Raw genomic sequence first — 18,703 nt, 5'->3', positions numbered from 1 at the left:
ATTTCTGAAGAAGAGTATTTTCACAAGGTTTGGTACACCTCGGGCAATTATTAGTGATGGAGGATCGCATTTTTGTAATAGAGCTTTTGACGCCTTGCTTTCCAAGTATGGTGTCAACCACAAAGTGTCTACGCCTTATCATCCTCAAGCAAGTGGCCAGGTGGAAGTGTCTAACAGGGAGATCAAGAGCATTTTATCCAAGACCGTCAATGCCAATAGGACCGATTGGTCTAAAAAGTTAGATGATGCTCTATGGGCTTACCAGACCGCTTACAAAACCCCGATTAGTATGTCGTTGTACCGGTTGGTTTTTGGGAAAGCATGTCATCTACCAGTGGAGTTGGAGCATAAGGCCATGTGGGTCTTGAAGAAGTTGAATCTTGATTAGGATGTAGCTGCTAATCTTCGGGTTGAACAACTCAATGAACTTGATGAATTCTGATTCCATGCATACTCTAGTTCGTCCTTGTACAAGGACAAGATGAAGTACCTTCATGATAAATATGCTCGTGGAAAGGAGTTCAAAGTTGGTGATTTGGTACTCTTATTCAATTCTCGGGAAAGCTGAAATCCAAGTGGAGTGGGCCATTTGAAGTTGTGTGTGTGACCCCGTTTGGTGCTCTAGATTTAAAGAACAAAAATGGTGAAGTCTTTAGAGTGAATGGGCACCGTGTCAAGCATCATCTTGGGAAGTTTGATGATAGCCATATGGTGGCTGTTGTTGATTTCAAATGATGTGATGGTAACCCGCGTCGTGCCGCGACGTTAAATCGGGCGCTTTTTGGGAGGCAACCCATGTGTTTTTTCTTTTTGTTTGCTTTGATTTTCTTTGTAGTATAGGATTGATTTTGGGCTAACTCGTTGTGAGATGTTTCAGGTTGAGTTGATGTAGTGCAGGACAAAATTGAAAAATTGCACAGTCTCTGAAGTTTCCAGTGCAGCCGCACTACACTTTGTGCGGTCCGCACTGGCAAAAGGGTGACAAAATTGCTTTCTGAAGTTTGCCACCACGGCCGCGGTTGATTTGGTGCGGTCCACGGTGGACCACCGCAGTCGCGATCCATTGTATGCTGATCGCGATGGGTTACTAAGTTGGAACTGATCATGATAGACCAGTGCGGACCGCGGTCCATTTTGTGCGGCCGCACTGGTAGGTGAGAATGGGCCCCAGGGGTTTCTCTATAAATAGACCCCACGGGCCTCCTTTTACCCTTTTCGAACCCTAAACTCTCAGAGCCCCCTTTACTGTTCATCTTGAGCATTTTCATCGTAACTCTTGCTTGACATTGATTAGTTGCACTTCATCTCATTATCTGGTAACATTTCACTCAATTCATCTTTGTTTAATTGTGTAATTTCATTTTATTTTCATATTCCTTCACTGGTAGTTCTTCTTCTCCCCATATTTCTCTAATTGTTAGATTAGGTTAGTTTAAATGGCAATTTTTGTGGACTTGCTGAGTATAATGGACTGGATGATTGAGTAGGGACCTAACTAGGTGAAAATTTAAACTAATTAGCTAAATCTCGAACCCTAACTCAGTGCCATGTCTGGACACGTACCGCGGACCGCGGTCATTTCTGTGCGGTCCGCGGTGCCATCTTGTGTCCAAGTGACTTTTGCCCAGTGCGGCCGCATTACATTTTGTGCAGTCTGCACTGGCCCAGTGCGGCCGCGGTTGGTTTTGTGCGGACAGCTCTGGTGAGATTCAGAGGCATTGTTTTTGGAACCCTCTGCTTGTGCAAACCGCGGTCATTCTTGGGCGGTCCGCGGTGGCCTCAGTGCGGTCCGCACTAGGCACTTTCTACAACTATCTGCAACACTGTGAACCTGTATGCAATGTGTTCTGCTGCAATAACTTGAACTGCATTGATTAATACTAACAAGCTATTTGAATTGTGTTTGCAGACAATGGTGAGAAAAGGCTCAAAACAACCAAAAAAAGGAGAACCCTCCCGGGGAGGAAAGAAGAAGATGGTAAAACTCACTCCCCATGCTCGGGAGAACATAAAAAGACCAGAAAGCTCATTAAAGCTGCAGACAGAGCTACTTCCCATTCCTCGGGGAGTGAGTACCAACCGTCATAGCACATTTCTTGAGACTCCGTGCCAGAGTATGTTGAAGACTGGCCGAAGAGGTTTAGGCTAAGAGATACCACTCCACCACCAACCACTGCCCAAATACCAGAGCATGTTCCCACTGAGTCGTCTGAGGGCTCAGCAGCCGGCAGTGGTAATTACTCCACCTCTCCCAGAGCTTCAGTATCCGGGGAGGGTGCAGATAGAGGTGAGGAGGAAGTACAAGGGGATGAGGAGATAGCCTCAGGTGGTGAGCCTCAGGTGGGAGGCATTGCCCGGACTAGAAAGCCTGATGTTTGTGAGCCAGGTGGCGTACCACAAGTTTAGGGAGTGGTGGCCAGTGAGAAAGTTGATACCGGAGCGGAGCTTCATTGACATAGATTTATTACCCCACAACCCTGACGTGCAGAGATAGTTCAGAACTAGAGTGGGTTGGGAGTACTTCTTAGATGACTGTGTAGATGCTAATGAACACATGGTCAAGGAATTCTACTGCAATGTAGCCCACATCAAAAAGGGCTCCAAAGTGACCAAGGTTCGCAACAAGAAAGTGTTGTTTGATGGGAAATACCTCAATGAATACTTGGGTTTCAGTGAGGAGGATGAGACTCTATATATGGAGAAGTTGGAGATGGGCGAGGAGGTCCGTCCAGGGTTAGCTCAGTACCTGGCAATCCCAGGTACCGTTCCTGATTGGTTGACTGCTGGGGTAAAAATTTTGAGGAGGACCCTGAACTTTGAGGCTAGGGGCTGGGAGACCTTTGTTTGCAGCCGGTTGGACCCTACTAGGCATGATCAGACCCTTCCTTTCCACCGGGCTGTGTTGGTTGCTTCAATTATGGAGGGGTACCCCATAAATGTGGGGAATGTGATGTCCCGCATTATCTCGCTAGTAGGAGCTGAGCATGACTGGAACTACCCCTTCCCGAGTACCCTCACTGTGTATTTTCGGGACCTGAAGGTGGACAAGAAGCCCTATGACGTCAAGGTCAAGGCGACAGCCGCGTTCTCCTGGTATAGCTTAAAGGGGAATGACAACCCCAAGGACAAGAACTACAAAGCCCCTACTTCTGCCCCAACTGGCCAGTCTGAAGACCAGTTGTGGTAGAGGTCCCTGCTGAGCCTACCTCCATTTCTGCTGATATGCCTCCCGGACCTTCCACTTCTGCAGCCATTCCTCCTGGCCCTTCCACATCAGCAAGCCCAGAGATTCCATCTAGCCGGGCCCATCCCATCACTGCCCACCGACCGAGCCAGGCCCTTGCCAGTATCAACAACTGGATATCCACAGCGTCATCTAAGTTGTCCACATTGTCTGCTACTCTAGCAGCTCAGTCAGCTCCACCAGCCCCACAGGTAGCCCAGTCAATCGATGATGCGCTTAAAGAGATACTTGAGAACCAGAAGAAGATCCTCAACACTCAGGATGCATTGACAATGGCAGTGGATTCACATAGCAAGGCTCTCAAGGAGCTTTCTAAGGAGCATAGGAAGCTACGGAAGACACGGGCCTCCAAGGAGTCCGTGAAGGAGCTGCGGGCAGATGTTGATAGATTGAAGGCAGACCAGCTGCCTTTGGACTTGTTGCTTGATGAGCCAGTCCCAGCAGCTCATCCACAGGTGGAGCAGACCCAGAGGCCTCCGAAGAGGAGAAGGATGATCCCTAGAGCAGATGATGCTATCATCCAGTTGGCGAACCCGCCGGAGGCTTCCTCTAGTCAGCCGCAGGATGTACTAGTTCCAGAGCCTGTCCAGGTCCAGGTCCCAGTAGCAGCAGAGCAGACCACCGGGGACCAGTCTGAGGTTCCCGAGCACACAGAGGAACCAGGGACCACCCATGATCCTATGCAGACGGACATGGCTTAGGGAGTCATCTATATCCTTTTTCTATCTTTTTGATGCTTACTTAGACTAGTTGGCATTGGGGACAATGCCAGCTTTTATTCGAGGGGGTGCGCCCTTCATTTTTGGATGAATGTATATATTGATACATTTTATGCTTTCTTGATTTTCATTTGGTCTGNATATAATTTTTACATTTAGTTACTTTCATTGCACTTTTTATCTTTCCTTGGGTCTGTATATAAAGTTACATCATTGTATATATTCATCCCCCGTTGTATATTCAAATCCCCTCTTGTATATATTTAATCTATTTTCTGCTAAAAAAAATTTGTTTTTAGCTTCTTATTTATATTCATAGCTTTTTGTTTTGTTTTGGACATTTTTAATAAACCTTTGATTTTCTTAATGCCAACGTTCTTTCCAAAGGTGGAGTGTTGTGTGAACCGGGTGGCTCTTCCCAATGATAGATGGTGTGACAACCTTCTTAAGGGTTTGAGTCCGTTTTTCTTTTTGTTTTTAGTAGTTTGTAGTTAAGGGTACCTCAAGCAAAGCTTCACTTGGGCCTAGCACATTTGCCTTTAATCTTATGGTCAAAAACAAATTGTTGTGTTTAGGATGGTGAAAGTCGTGGCCTTGAGACTCTTGTGTTGACCAATAATCATCAAGTGGTTTTTCGAGACCATTGTGTGCTCAAATCGTATCTAAGGTCGTTGTGGGACCCCGAATCTATGTCTTTAGCATCCCTTAGCTTGTGTGGTGAGTAATTGAATTGCAAGTCCAAGTCCCAAGCCATTGGTCTAGAACTTGCCCTGAATGTTTGTTGAGGCGAAATCCTAAGTGAATTTTGACTTGAGACGTGATTATAGGCTCTCCTTGATCCAAATGATAGATTGAACAATTCCATAGCCTACCAATGATAAGATCCTTAGTTAACCCTTTTGAGCCTTAGACCTTTTTCTTTCAAGAACCATGATACAAGCCTATACCCGTTCTAAAAGATACCCTCTCTTGGCACCCAAATCCTTCCTTTAGCACATGGCAAAAGTATAAGTTTGGGGGGGGAGACGAGGAGTACAACAAAGTGGTAAAAAGGCACAAAAGTGAAGAAAGGAAAGGCAATGAAAAAGAAAGAAAAGCAAAAAAGACAAAAAGAAAGTTCAATGTGAAAAAGAATAAAAAAGGGATTCAAGGAAAGAAATGAAAAAGGAAGAAAGGTGTGGAAAGTTGAAAAAGGAGAAAAGGTTTGAAATGCATAAGAAAGAGTGACAATGTGTCTCTATAACCCCTTAGAAAGAGTTGAAATGACACAAAGAGTCAAGTGAATTGTGTCAAATCAATCAAAAGAAGTGCTTAAGGGAAGATGGAACCCACTTGAACAAAAACATGACCTACCCTAAACCAAAAGCCTTCACAATGACTCCACAAAAGCCCTATATGATCTTGAGTTGAATAAAGCTTACATTAGTGGATACTTACATAAGGGGCAAGCATATGGTACCTAGAGCCGGACTTGTGACCTTTCCTTGAGAGAGATGAGTGAATTCCCATTAACCTCGTTTTGTGTGCCACTATTCTAAAGGTGAGGTTTGCTTAGGGAGAGTTGAGGATGTGTGAGTTTGGGTTCCACAATGACCAAAGTAATTGAAAGAGTTCTTTGATGTGTTGAGTCAACTCTTGATGCTCTTGTATCGCACTTGATCCATGGTTTTTCAAAGGTTAAATGTTGTTAATGGTTCATTTGTATTGAGGGCAATTGTTAGTCCCAATTGATACTAGTCGAGGTTACTTTATGATAGCTGAAAATTCTTAGACTTTACCTCAGGGGTGGGTCTTATTTTGTTTGCTTGAGGACAAGCAAAAGCTTAAGTTTGGGGGAGTTGATAACTACGGATTCTGACGTGTTTCATGCTCCTTCTTGCTTACGCTTATAGTATAAATTCTTACAAAATAGACCCAAAAGGCTCATAAGTGTGCTTGATTGCAGGTTTGATCAACAAAGTGACGAGATGTCAAGTATCAGCTCAACAAGGAGTGAAACCTGCACAAGTATCAAAGACAAAGAGAACTCAGGACAAACTAGCCTAGTGCGGCCGCAGTCCACTTTTTGCAGTCCGCACTAGGGAGATTCATAGAACTGGCAAATCAAGTGTTAAAGCAGTGCGGTCGCAGTGGAGATTGTGCGGTCCGCACTGAAGACTCTGCGGCCGCACTACCATTCTACGCGGTCCGCGGACGCCTACTTCAGAGAGATGTCCAGAGCCTGTCATCAAGCCTATGCGGTCCGCGGTCGACTCTATGCGAACCGCGCTAGTTGCCTCCGCGGCCGCGGTCCGTTCTGCGCGGTCCGCGGAGCCTGAGTTCAGAGAAGTGAATTTGAAGAGTCAAAAGCCTAGTGCAGCCGCAGTTCATTTTGTGCGGCCTGCACTGACCCGCAGGGGTATTTTTGTCCAGTTTTTCCAGCTTAGTATAAATAGAACATTTTTTCATTTTTAGGGTACTGAGTTATTATCAGACATTAGCTGCGCTCATGAGAAGCCATTTTGTAGCCATTTTGGGCACTTTAACATAGTTTTAGCAATTGAATCTTTATCTTTACTTCAGTAATTTAATATTATGTCTTTCTCTTCATCTATTTCTCTAATTTTCTCTTCAAGCATGAGTAGCTAGACCCATTAGCTAGGGTTGTGGCTCAACCCTAGTGTGGATAATTGATGGGTGTTGTAATTTAAGGTTAGATTGATTATGGGTGTTTGTTATTTGGGTCAATTTTATGGTTTAATTTATGAATTAGCGGTTACAAACACTAGTTTGTGCTTAGTAGACTTGGGCTCTTCTTGAGAAAGAGAACCTATGTCTCCAAAATTGATTCAACAAGGAATTGGGATGGACTCAAGATATTTGATAGTCCCAATTAAAGGGTTAAACCTCGAGAGAGTAATTACCCGACTTGAACCCTAGTTGCTTGGGCAATTATGCATACCCAATTGGTCTCGAGAGAGTCAATTGGGCAAAACCACTCTTTCTACCGAGAGGTGTAGAGTGGGTAGTATTGATCAACGATTATAACATATTTCCCCAATCATGTCAATCGTGCCTTAGATGCAATTACCCGTCAATTATCCACCTAGGTGAAGGTCACTACCCTAGTGCTTTTTAAACCATTAGATACAACTTGTAGCAATTTATCTCTTAGCTTAATCTAGTTGCATTTTCAATTAGTAGTTTGATCAAAGTAGAATATAAAGAAAACCCCAAAAATTATGAGAATACCAATTAAGAACACACACGCAATCCTAAGCTAGATAGATACTCGACTCCAATCCTAGCTCTCTGTGGATTCGATCCCGACCCAAAATCGGGTAAAAGCTATTGCGACCCTCTCTTGCTACTTTTCAGTAGTGCGGAGTTGGCAGCGATCAGGGGCCGATGCTTTGAGCTGCCGGGCAGAGAGTTTGGGGAGTTTAGCATATGTACCAGCATCAGAGAGGCCCATGGTGATGGATGTTCAGGCCGTAGCCAGCCAATTTGTGAGATTGGATCTTTCGGAGCCCAGTCGGGTTCTAGCTTGCGTGGTCTCTCAGTCTTCCTTGTTTGATCGTATCCGGGAGCGTCAGTTTGATGACCCTCATTTGCTTGTCCTCAAGGACAAGGTTTTGCATGGCGATGCCAGATATGTGACCATTGGTGATGACGGGGTATTGCAGGGTCGAGTTTGTGTACCCAATGTTGATAGGCTTCGAGAGTTGATTCTAGAGGAGGCCCATAGTTCACGGTATTCCATTCACCCGAGTGCTGCGAAGATGTACTAGGATTTGAGGCAGCACTATTGGTGGAGGCGGATGAAGAAAGATATAGCTGGGTTTGTAGCTCGGTGCCTTAATTGTCAGGAGGTGAAGTATGAGCACCAGAGACCGGGTGGATTGCTTCAACAGATAGAGATTCCGGAGTGGAAGTGGGAGCGGATCACCATGGACTTCGTAGTTGGGCTCCCACGGACTTCAAGGAAGTTCGATGCCATTTGGGTGATTGTGGATCGGCTGACCATGTCCGCGCATTTCATTTCTGTGAGTACTACCTATTCTTCGGAGCGGTTGGCGGAGATTTATATCCGGGAGATTGTCCGTCTGCATGGTATTCCAGTTTCCATCATTTCAGATAGGGGTACTCAGTTCACATCATGGTTTTGGAGGGCCGTACAGCATGAGTTAGGTACTCGGGTGGAGTTGAGCACAGCATTTCACCCTCAGACGGATGGGCAGTCCGAGCGCACTATTCAGATTCTTGAGGATATGCTCCATGCGTGTGTGATTGAGTTTGGAGGGTCTTGGGATCAGTTCTTGCCATTGGCGGAGTTTGCCTACAACAACAGTTATCAGTCCAGCATTCAGATGGCACCGTATGAGGCTTTATATGGTAGGCGGTGTAGATTTTCGGTGGGTTGGTTCGAGCCGGGTGAGGCTAGATTATTGGGCACAGACTTGGTACAGGATGCTTTGGAGAAAGTCAAGGTAATTCAGGATAGACTCCGTACAGCCCAGTCCAGAAAGAAGAGCTACGCGGACCGAAAGGTGTCGCGCCCCCTTTTTCTCGCGAAATCGGGTTTATGACATTTGGAGGGACAACTCATTCCTTTTGGGAACAGGGTGTGAAATTGAAGAGTCTCCACCTAATGATTAGGGTGCATTAGGACACCAAAAGAGTTCGATTTGAATAACCAGAGATAGGGTAAGGGCTTGAAATTATTCTAAGGGGAAGGTGTTAGGCACCCCTCAGAATCCACTAGCGTGGTTCCCTGCCAGAAAATTATTGTGAATTTGGGTACAATTAACATATAAACAAATAAGGCTCAAATAAGAGGGGATTTCAGCACATAATGGTTTGAAAGTAAACAAGGCTTGCAAGAGCAATTAGAAGAGCTGATTTTAAAAGAGTTAAAATGCTAAGGAATGATGAAGTTAGCTCCACTAGTGGCTATGTGTTCACTTTGGGTGCAGGTACTATTTCATGGAAGTCTTCAAAACAGACTTGTATAGCACGATCTACTATGGAGTCTGAATTCATTGCTCTTGAATTGGCAGGGCAAGAAGCCGAGTGGTTGAGAAACTTATTGGCAGACGTGCCTTTATAGGGAAGACAAGCTTCGCCAGTTTCTCTACATTGTGACTCACAGGCAGCAATTGGAATTGCCAAAAATAGTGTGTACAATGGAAAAAGAAGACATATCCGCATTAGGCATGGTGCGGTAAAATAGTTGTTGAAACATGGTGTTATTTCCTTGGAATATGTAAGATCCGAAAAAAATTTGGCGGATCCTTTAACCAAGGGTTTTGGCAAGGAGAGTTATCCTTGACACGTCGAGGGGGATGGGGCTAAAGCCCATGGATTGAGAAAGTATGGTGGATACCGGTTTGTGGTCAAACGAAGCCATATGAGACCTCAATATGCACTACATTTCCTATCCCTATGGCGTGTGGTAGTGCTTTATAAGGTTGAGCTTATTTTGCTCTTAATGATTCCAGAGCCTTAAGGTAGTCTATGTGTAGATAGACTTGATGGAATCACCTACGTGAGTGTAAAGGTGCGGTCGCCTTTTATGAAAGACTTGGGATGTCTTTCTAGAGCACTCATGAGACCCAAGGTATGTGCATGACCATAAAAGCATTTTGTTAGTATCGCAGAATTTGCATAAAATTAAGGATATAGTATGTGTTGTGGGGGTCTCAGCTAATGTCCATTCAGTTCAAGAGTACTTCACTTTGTGGATGTTAGTTGTTGCCTCATTTCACTACGTGTCAATCCAAATCGAAAGATATTGATACTTAAGTACATGTTCCTTTTTTTGCCCAAAATTGTTCTATTTTTGTCTTTGCATTAGTGGGGGATTGTTGGAATTATTCATAATGCAAAGTCAAAATTTTCTTTTTGAAATTCCATTTACAACCAATAGCCATGAGTTTTTTATTTATTTCCAAGTGGCCTCTTGCATGAAGCCTTAAAGCCAAGTGTTGAATGGCTTTGACATATTTCCAAGTGGCTATGCAAATCTACCATGTGTCTTCATGCATGGAAGATTAGGTACACTTGTTAATATTGAAGACAAGTGGACTATATATTTGGACAAGTGTTAAAAGACTCTCTACACTTGTCATACATGCAACCTCCCTAATTGCCTATAAATAAGATGATCATTAGCCATCATATTCACTCAATTCTTAAACCAAGAATTCATCTAGCTAACCATTACTTTCTTTCTAGTCTTCTTTGTGGATTATCCAACACATAAAATACCTTCATCTTCTCTTCTTTCTGGGCAACTGTTTTGTGCAAATTCTAAACTTTCAGCCACGAGTGCATGTGTTTGGAGGTGCTGTGGAACCTTGGGGAGCGACCGGTCTTAACGATTTGCACCTAGTCGGGCCGAAATCGCTTTCAAGGCAGTGGCTTGCCACGACACAGTATTTTCGATAAGTTGTTCTTCTTTCCTTCTTGTTCTTAGTCAATATTATCTACTCATTTTCCTTACACATATCCAGTGGATCTCCCGGGTGTAGTCCCGTAGTCCAACTCATAAATGCGCAGGGATCTACCAGAATACCACATCCGTAGTCCCAAATATAAATACTCAGTACTGGGGAATCTACCGGGTGCAATCCCGTAGTTCCAATGTAAAAGTGCAGGGGATCTCCCGGAATGCAATTCCGTAGTCCCAAAGTAAACATATAGGGGAGCTCCCGGGATACCATCCCGTAGTCCCAAGGTAAATACACAGCAGCAATAAGAACTCAATTCAATCAATTTCATACTAAAGTCATGCTTCACGTAATACAAATAAGACAGTTAAGTCAAATAGAACAATTTAGTCAAGTAGACATGCTTCTCTAGACTAACAGCAGGCTAAATTTCCAAGTAGTGTAAGCAAGAAAAGAAGAACACAATTCAAGGCTATTTTTAATGAAATAAAAACCCGATTTCCAACAATTAGCACAAGTACACGCTCGTCACCTCACGTACAAGGCATTTCAATTATCAAAATATCAATCCTAAGGGGAAAGGTCCCTCACACAAGGTTAGACAAGCCACTTACCTCGAACCGGCTCAAATGTCAACCCGAAACCACGTTCTTGCCACGAGTATCCGACTCCAAATGGCCCAAATCTATTCAATTAAATTTCATAATGTAAATAACACTTCAAGTAACTGATTCTACAATTAAATTCTAAGTTAATACACGAAATTAGGTAAAATGACCAAAACGCCCCTCGGGCCCACGTCTCGGAATCGGGTGAAATTTATATTTCCAAAATCCTCATTCTCTCACGAGTTCATATATACCAAGAACACTGAAATCGGAGTCCAAATGACCCCTCAAATTCTTATTTCAAGTCTCTTAAATCCCAAGCCCTAATTCTTCCATTTTAGGCCTAGTTTCCATGATTTACAAGGTAGACTTCACATTAGAAACGAGTTTTAAGACCAATAATCTTACCTCCAAGTGATTCCCTTTGAATCCCTCTTCAATCCCCTCCAAAGAGCTCCAAAAATGATAAAAATGGTGGAAATAAACTTCAAAGTCGCGTAACCCCTTTTAAAAACCATTCTGTCCAGCAGTTACCACATCTGCGGACTTGGGACCGCTTCTGCGGTCCCGCATTTGCGGACCAAAGGTCGCACCTGCGAACCATCACCTAAATGCCCAGATTCCGCATCTGCGGTTCCTGTTGATTTTCCCTTATTTCCGCTTCTGCGGCTCCTCTTCCGCACGTGCGGCATCGCACCTACGGTCCCCAAACCACAGGTGCGAAAATACCAGAAGCAGCAAAGTTCAGCAGCTGCTCACACCCCTCAAACTCCCCGACAACCATCCGAAATCATCCCGAGGTCTCCGAAACCTCAACCAAAGGCACCAACAAGTCTAATGCCATTGTCCAAACTTGTACCAATCCATAAAACACCTAAAACAACATCGAAACCTCAAATTAACCATGGATTCAAGCCTAAGAACTCCAATTTTTCCCAAAATACGCTTTTGATCAAAAAGTCTATCAAACCTCGTCCAAATGACCTGAAATTTTGCACACACATCCCAAATGACACAACGGAACTACTGCAACTCTCGGAATTCCATTCCGACCCCTATATCAAAATCTCACCTATCAACCGGAAAATGCCAAAAACTCAATTTCGCCAATTCAAGCCTAAATCTACTCCGGACCTCCAAAACACATTCCGATCACGCTCCTAAGTCCCAAATCACCTAAAGGAGCTAACCAAATCATAAAAATTCCAATCCGAGATCATATATTAACAAGTCAAATCTTGGTCAAACCTTTCAAATTTCAAGCTTCAAACTAAGAACTGTTCTTCCAAATTTATTCTGATCACCCTGAAAACCAAAACCAACGATTTACATAAGTCATAATACACTACACGGGGCAAGTCATGCCCGAGAACTGGCGAGCAAAGTGCAAAAGCTCAAAACGACCGGTCGGATCGTTACATCCTCCCCCACTTAAACATACATTCATCCTCGAACGTGCCCAGAAGGTGTACAGCGGGGGAAAATGGTAACAATAACTACTAAGTCTTTAATCAGAAATAAAATCCCAAAATGAGCATTTAACAGTATAATTTGCGAAAATAAAAACCAATACAGCCCGACATCGGGGTGTCACTAGTCATGAGCATCTACTAAGGTCCGAATACAACTAGAGTCAAAAATGTGCTAAACACGGTCTAATGAAATCGAGAGGGAGAAAAGCAGTGCTGCAAACGTCGGGCAGCTACCTGCTAAACTCTGATGACTCTGCCTCTGAGCAACCAGTACCCGCTACCGAGTTCAGAAATACCTGAATTTGCACACAAGGTGCAGGGAGTAAAGTGAGTACTTCTAACTCAGTGAGTAATAAAAATAAATGAAGACTTAGTGATAGGAAATCACGAAAAGTACATCAACATGCTGTATAGAAGCAGTACAAAACTAGTAAGAAAGCAATGAAGCTATGAAATCTCTTAAGCACCTTAGCTCAGTTTAAACTTCTTCAAAAAATGGCTTTTCAACAGTTAAGCAATTGAATGCAAGCAATTAGAACTTTTAACAGTTAAGCAAGTAAATGACAAGCAACTAGAAAAAAATAAGCACGTAAAGAACCGCCCCTCAGGCACAATATCAATAGAATCAGCCCCTCGGGCACAATACCAACAGAATCAGCCCCTCGGGCAATAACATAGAACAATACCAGCCCCTCGGGCTATATCTCGTATCACAATGGGTACCCGCGCTCACTGGGGGTGTACAAACTCCGGGAGGGGCCCCTTACGGCCCAAGCGCAATAACAAGCCATCTCGTGGCATAACCAATCTGGCCCTCGGCCTCACATAATAAACAAAATCATCACACTGGGTAACCGCGCTCACTGGGGGTATACATACTCCTGGAGAGGCCCCTTACGGCCCAAGCGCAATATCAAGCCATCTCGTGGCATCATAAACAGGCTCTCGGCCTCATATCAATATCAAGCCGCCTCGTGGCGCACAATCTCAGGCCCTCGGCCTCATTATCATAATCAGTATATCACTGATGTGGCGTGCAGCCCGACCCAAAAGTATCCTCACAATACAGGCCCTCGGCCTTACTCAGTCATAATCAAATAAGCCCCTCGGGCATCAGTAAAATATGAAGCTCAGCTCAAATATCTTTGAAAATATCAATTAATGTGTTTAAAACAGAATAACATAGCTGAGTTTTTAAAATAGTGAAAATATAGCATGACTGAGCACAAGTATGAAATCAAACAGTGAGGAAAATATCATTAACAATCCCCTAAGGGTTCAAACAGTTGGCACGAAGCCCAAATATGGCATTTAGCCCAAAGTATAATAATATCAAATAATTAGCTGCCCATTATACAGAAAAATATTCATTCGGGATGGACTAAGTCACAATCCCCAACGGTGCACGACCCCACGCTCGTCATCTAGCGTGTGTTTCACCTCAATATAGCACGATGCTGTGCAATCCGGGGTTTCATACCCTCAGAACAGTATTTAAAATCATTACTCACCTCGAACTAGCCCGAAAAGCTACTCTGCAACACGCTTGCCTTTCGACCCAACTTCCAAAGTGCTCCAAAAACGATTAAAATGGTGGAAATAAACTTCAAAGTCGCGTAACCCCTTTTAAACACCATTATGTCCAGCAGTTACCGCATCTGCGGCCTTGGGACCGCTTCTACGGTCCCGCATTTGCGGACCAAAGGTCGCACCTGCGACCCATCACCTAAATGCCCAGATTCCGCATCTGCGGCCCGGGGGTGATCCCACGTCACTCTATATCACATAGGTCCGATAATACGATATAACTGAAATTTCACAATCCAACCTAGCCCTTAAATCTTAGAACCACATTTCCACTTCTGAAATCTTCAATACGATCAGAATCTCACATTTATACTGTGAATAAGTCCGAACAAGCTGTAACAAACCATATCTGTAACCTTAGGTGCAATTACATGATATACCACATAACTCAAACACTGGTAGCGATAACTTCTAATCACAGCAGACTCCCCCCACTTGGCTCGAAGCCATAGATCAAAACACATACAATAACTCATAACGCATATACTCTATTGCTGTCATAATACCATAGTGAGATTAAACTCAACCCTTCATAAGCTCGTACGACACAGACCATCTAGGACTTCAAATCTTCTGCAAATCTCGCATTCACTCTTGCAACAGTTAAACGCACTCTCTTAAGCGACCCAAACTTAAATTTCAACACATATATTTCACTTGTAAATGAGATCTTCTAACAGACAACATAAGGATCACACAACTTCAGAACACTCCGCATGAGATAACCCACCTATTTTGCCTCAAACTAACATTTCTGTATACCTTCCACCGTCATAAACATTATGCAGTCGCTTGATCTTCCTGAGTCTGAACCATACCGCAACATGAAATTTACTTCACTCCCAACTAGGAAACATGAAAAGGTTCTTCACACACCCATAACTCGGGGCTATACCTCGAATCAAGATGAAAATCAAGCACCTAATAGTTCTTCTATCCTCCAGCAGACCCTTCTCGACGCTTCTAAATCACATGAATACATCTCGCAGTCACATCACACTCATCACGTAACTATCCAGCCATCACTTCTACTAATAGGGGCTCTACCGAATATATAAGTTCGAAAACACGACTCACATAATCAGCACCTCGGTGCTCAAGCTATAGGTAAAAATCCGGCCTCAAGTCCTCCAGACTGGCCCAATGTCAAACACACAGAGATCACATCTCGCCCCTCGATCAGGGAATCACAAGCCATCGATGCACATCTGATACTGAGCGCTCATGCGCGCATACGAACGCGTGGAAGGAATTTCAAAAGTTACTTTTCAAGCTGAATCAAGGACGCACGATAAGAATTCAAGAATGTGAAGTTTTTCCTAAAGGTTCTGTAGCCTCTCGAGGATAAATACAGACGTCTTCGTACCGATCCGCGAGACTCTACTAAACCTGCTCATGACTAGTGACACCCTGATGTCGGGTTGTGTTGGTTTTTATTTCCGCAAATTATACTGTTAAATGCTCATTTCGGGATTTTATTTCTGATTAAAGACTTAGTAGTTGTTGTTTTAGTTGTTTAAAGTGAATTGGAGGTGTGTCGGCTGGCCTTGTCTTCACGAGAGGCGCCATCACGACCGGGTTGGGATTTAGGGTCGTGACAATATGCTATGCTCCCAAAGATTCTCAAGTGTTTGACACTTGGCTTTCTTCCACTCCATGCTTCTTGAGGCGTTTGATCTTTAACATTCCTTGTTGGAGACCTGTTGTTCAAATAAACTGCACAAGAAACAGCTTCGGCCCAAAAATCCTTGGGCATACTTTTAGCTTTCAACATACATCGAGCCATATTAAGAATCGTTCGATTCTTTCTCTCTGCAACTCCATTTTGTTGGGGTGAATAAGGTACCGTTAGAGGGCGACGAATTCCATAAGACTAACAAAAGTCATTAAATTCGTTTGAAGTGAAAATTCGCCTCCTCTATCGGACCTTAGAGCTTTAATTTCATAGCCACTTTCTTTCTCCACAAGTACTTTGAAATTTTTAAAAGCAGCAAAAGCTTCAGATTTTTGGTTCAAGAAATAAACCCAAGTCTTTCTACTAAAGTCATCAATGAAAAGCAGAAAGTATCTATTTTTACCAAAAGAAGGTGGATTGATTGGTCCACACACATCAGTGTGAACAAGCTGGAGCGGCTTGGTTGATCTTGACATGGCCTCCTTTGGAAAACTCCTCCTTGCATGTTTTCCTAGAAGACAAGCTTCACACAGTTGATTTGGATGGTTGATTGATGGTATCCCATGTACCATGTTCTTTTCTCCCATTGATTTGAGCGCTTCAAAATTCAAGTGCCCAAATCGCATGTGCCAACACCATGATTCATCTTGCACATTAGCCTTCAAAGACTTGCATCAATTATTTTAAGATTTAGAGAAAATAATCTATTCTTTGCCATATGCACTTTAGCAATTAGAATTCCACTTGAATCTCTAAGCCAAAGATGCATATTTTTCATGTGGATGTCATATTCCTTTTCAAGAAGTTGGCCCAAACTCAAAATATTACTTTTTAATTTTGGCACATAATAAACATCTTGAATTAGCTTGTGACTACCATCTTTACAGGAGATCAGAATCGTACCTATCCCTTCGATTTGAATCTTTGAGGTATCTCCAAAGGACACATTACCTCTCACCGTTTTATTGATCTCCACAAACTTTTCTTTGCATCCACACATATGATTGCTTGCTCCATTGTCCAAATACCACGAGCGGCGATCATCCTTGTCTTCTTCCTTGAGTGCCATCAACAACGTTGACTCAACTTCTTCTTTCTTATCGTCAACAAGGTTAGCTTTTTCTTCAACATTGCTACGACATTTCCAAGAGTAATGGCCAAATTTATGATAATTATAACACTCAATTTTTAATTTTTCATACCTTTGTCCATTATTTTCTTGGTAGTAGCCACGTCCTCTCCTCCTCTTTGTCCACGAGCATGACCTCTGAATGTTTGGTGGATTTTAACTTCATTGTTGAAGTTGTTACCATTACTTCTTCCTCGTCCATGACCGCCACGGCCTCGTCCTCCTCCATTCCCTCGATAGCTTTTTTCACCTCCATAATCCTTGAAGGATGCCTGAATTCTAAGAAGTTGCTCCAATGGCACTTCTTGTCTCCTCTTGATCTTTTTTTCATGGGCCTGTAAAGAACCCTCCAATTGCTCCACCATCATTGAGTCTAAATCTTTAGACTCTTCAATAGCACACACCACAAAATCGAATTTAGGTGTTAAAGTGCGAAGGATGTTTTCTACCACACGGACATCTTCTATGTCCTCCCCATATCTTCTCAACTGATTTACAACAGCCTTCACTTTTGAACAATAATCCGAAATGCATTCGGATTCTTTCATTTTAAAACTTCAAAATCAGCCCTTAGAGTTTGAAGTTTTACTTTCCTCACCTTGTCAACTCCTTGAAGAGAATTTTGTAAAATCTCCCAAGCTTCCTTTGAGGTGGTAGCATCCGCCACCTTCTCAAACATGACATCATCCAGATATTGGTGGATGAGCGTGAGGGCTTGTTGATCCTTCTTCCTTGTCTTTGCCAAGACATCTTTTTCATTTTGAGGCAGAGCTTCCTCATTATCAGGTTTTGCATACCCTCTATCTACGATTTCCCACACATCCTGGGAGCCAAGAATGGCTTTCATACGTAGACACCATTTCTCATAATTATCTTTTGTGAGACGGGGGTACTGAAAAGACAGCGGACCATTGGTCGTCATGGCTCTGATACCACGTTGTTGGGAATAAAAATATTTCCGCCCGGGAATAATATCCACGGTAAATAATAATAACACAAGAGAGTAACAAGACACCAAATATTTTAACGGGGTAAAATACAATACCCCAGCGGAGCAATATTACCACTATAATATTACAACTTAGTAGGGTCAAGAGACTACTACAACTTCGAAAGAAATAACACTCTTTATTTTAAACACCTCACTACAATATTACTCTCACTCACTATTTATCTCACAGACTACAATCTGTGGATTACTCTCTCTAACTCTCTGTTGCTTCTCTCGATTTGGTGTGTTTACAATGAGAAATGTAGCTACTATTTATAGTAGTAAATGGCCACCCAAGTAACCAATCAGATTGTTTGGTTTGTTGCAAGTTGTAAGATGGGCAACGCCAATTGGTTTTGCAAATTGTTCTGCAGAGCACACCATTTGCCTTTCTTTCAACCAATCACTATTTTTCTTTTTCTTTTTTCTTTACTTATTATTTGAGGACTGGACCCCACACTTATATCCAAGAGGTCTGATGTTTATAGTTATGGCATCATGTTGCTCGAAACATTTACAAAGAAGAAACCTAATGATGAAATGTTCACGGGAGATTTAAATTTGAGAAGCTTCGTGCATAATTCGCTTCCTGATCAGTTGGACCAAATCATAGATGCCGACTTACTAACATTAGATGAGCAAAACTTAAGTCAAAAGTTGCAATGTGTGTCATCTATCATGGAGTTAGCCATGAATTGCACAGCTAATGTTCCCGTTGAAAGGATAAACATGACTGATGCTGCAGCGGCATTGGAAAAGATTAGACAGAAGCTCTCCTCTTGTTATTGAACGACCTAACAACATGACATCAGGTAATTTCCATATCCGTTTTCGGGAAAAAAGTTAT

At 43.0% G+C, this 18,703-nt stretch overlaps 1 protein-coding gene across 1 annotated transcript in view; it reads right to left on the bottom strand.

Annotated features, from left to right (window-relative positions):
- The window catches only part of LOC109216909, a 24,374-nt gene extending 6,587 nt beyond the window's left edge, over positions 1 to 17,787 (bottom strand). The window contains exons 1-3 of the mRNA XM_019381125.1: positions 17,608 to 17,787; positions 16,939 to 17,368; positions 16,688 to 16,858 (exon numbers count right to left, since the gene is read on the bottom strand). Coding sequence (XP_019236670.1) covers positions 16,688 to 16,858; positions 16,939 to 17,368; positions 17,608 to 17,787 — 781 coding nt within the window. The remainder of the gene's footprint in view (positions 1 to 16,687; positions 16,859 to 16,938; positions 17,369 to 17,607) is intronic.
- Positions 17,788 to 18,703: the final 916 nt, after the last annotated feature.

The sequence above is a fragment of the Nicotiana attenuata genome, unplaced genomic scaffold, assembly GCF_001879085.1.
Source record: "Nicotiana attenuata strain UT unplaced genomic scaffold, NIATTr2, whole genome shotgun sequence".
NCBI lineage: Eukaryota > Viridiplantae > Streptophyta > Magnoliopsida > Solanales > Solanaceae > Nicotiana > Nicotiana attenuata.
This window is presented reverse-complemented; position numbering and strand designations above follow the sequence as displayed.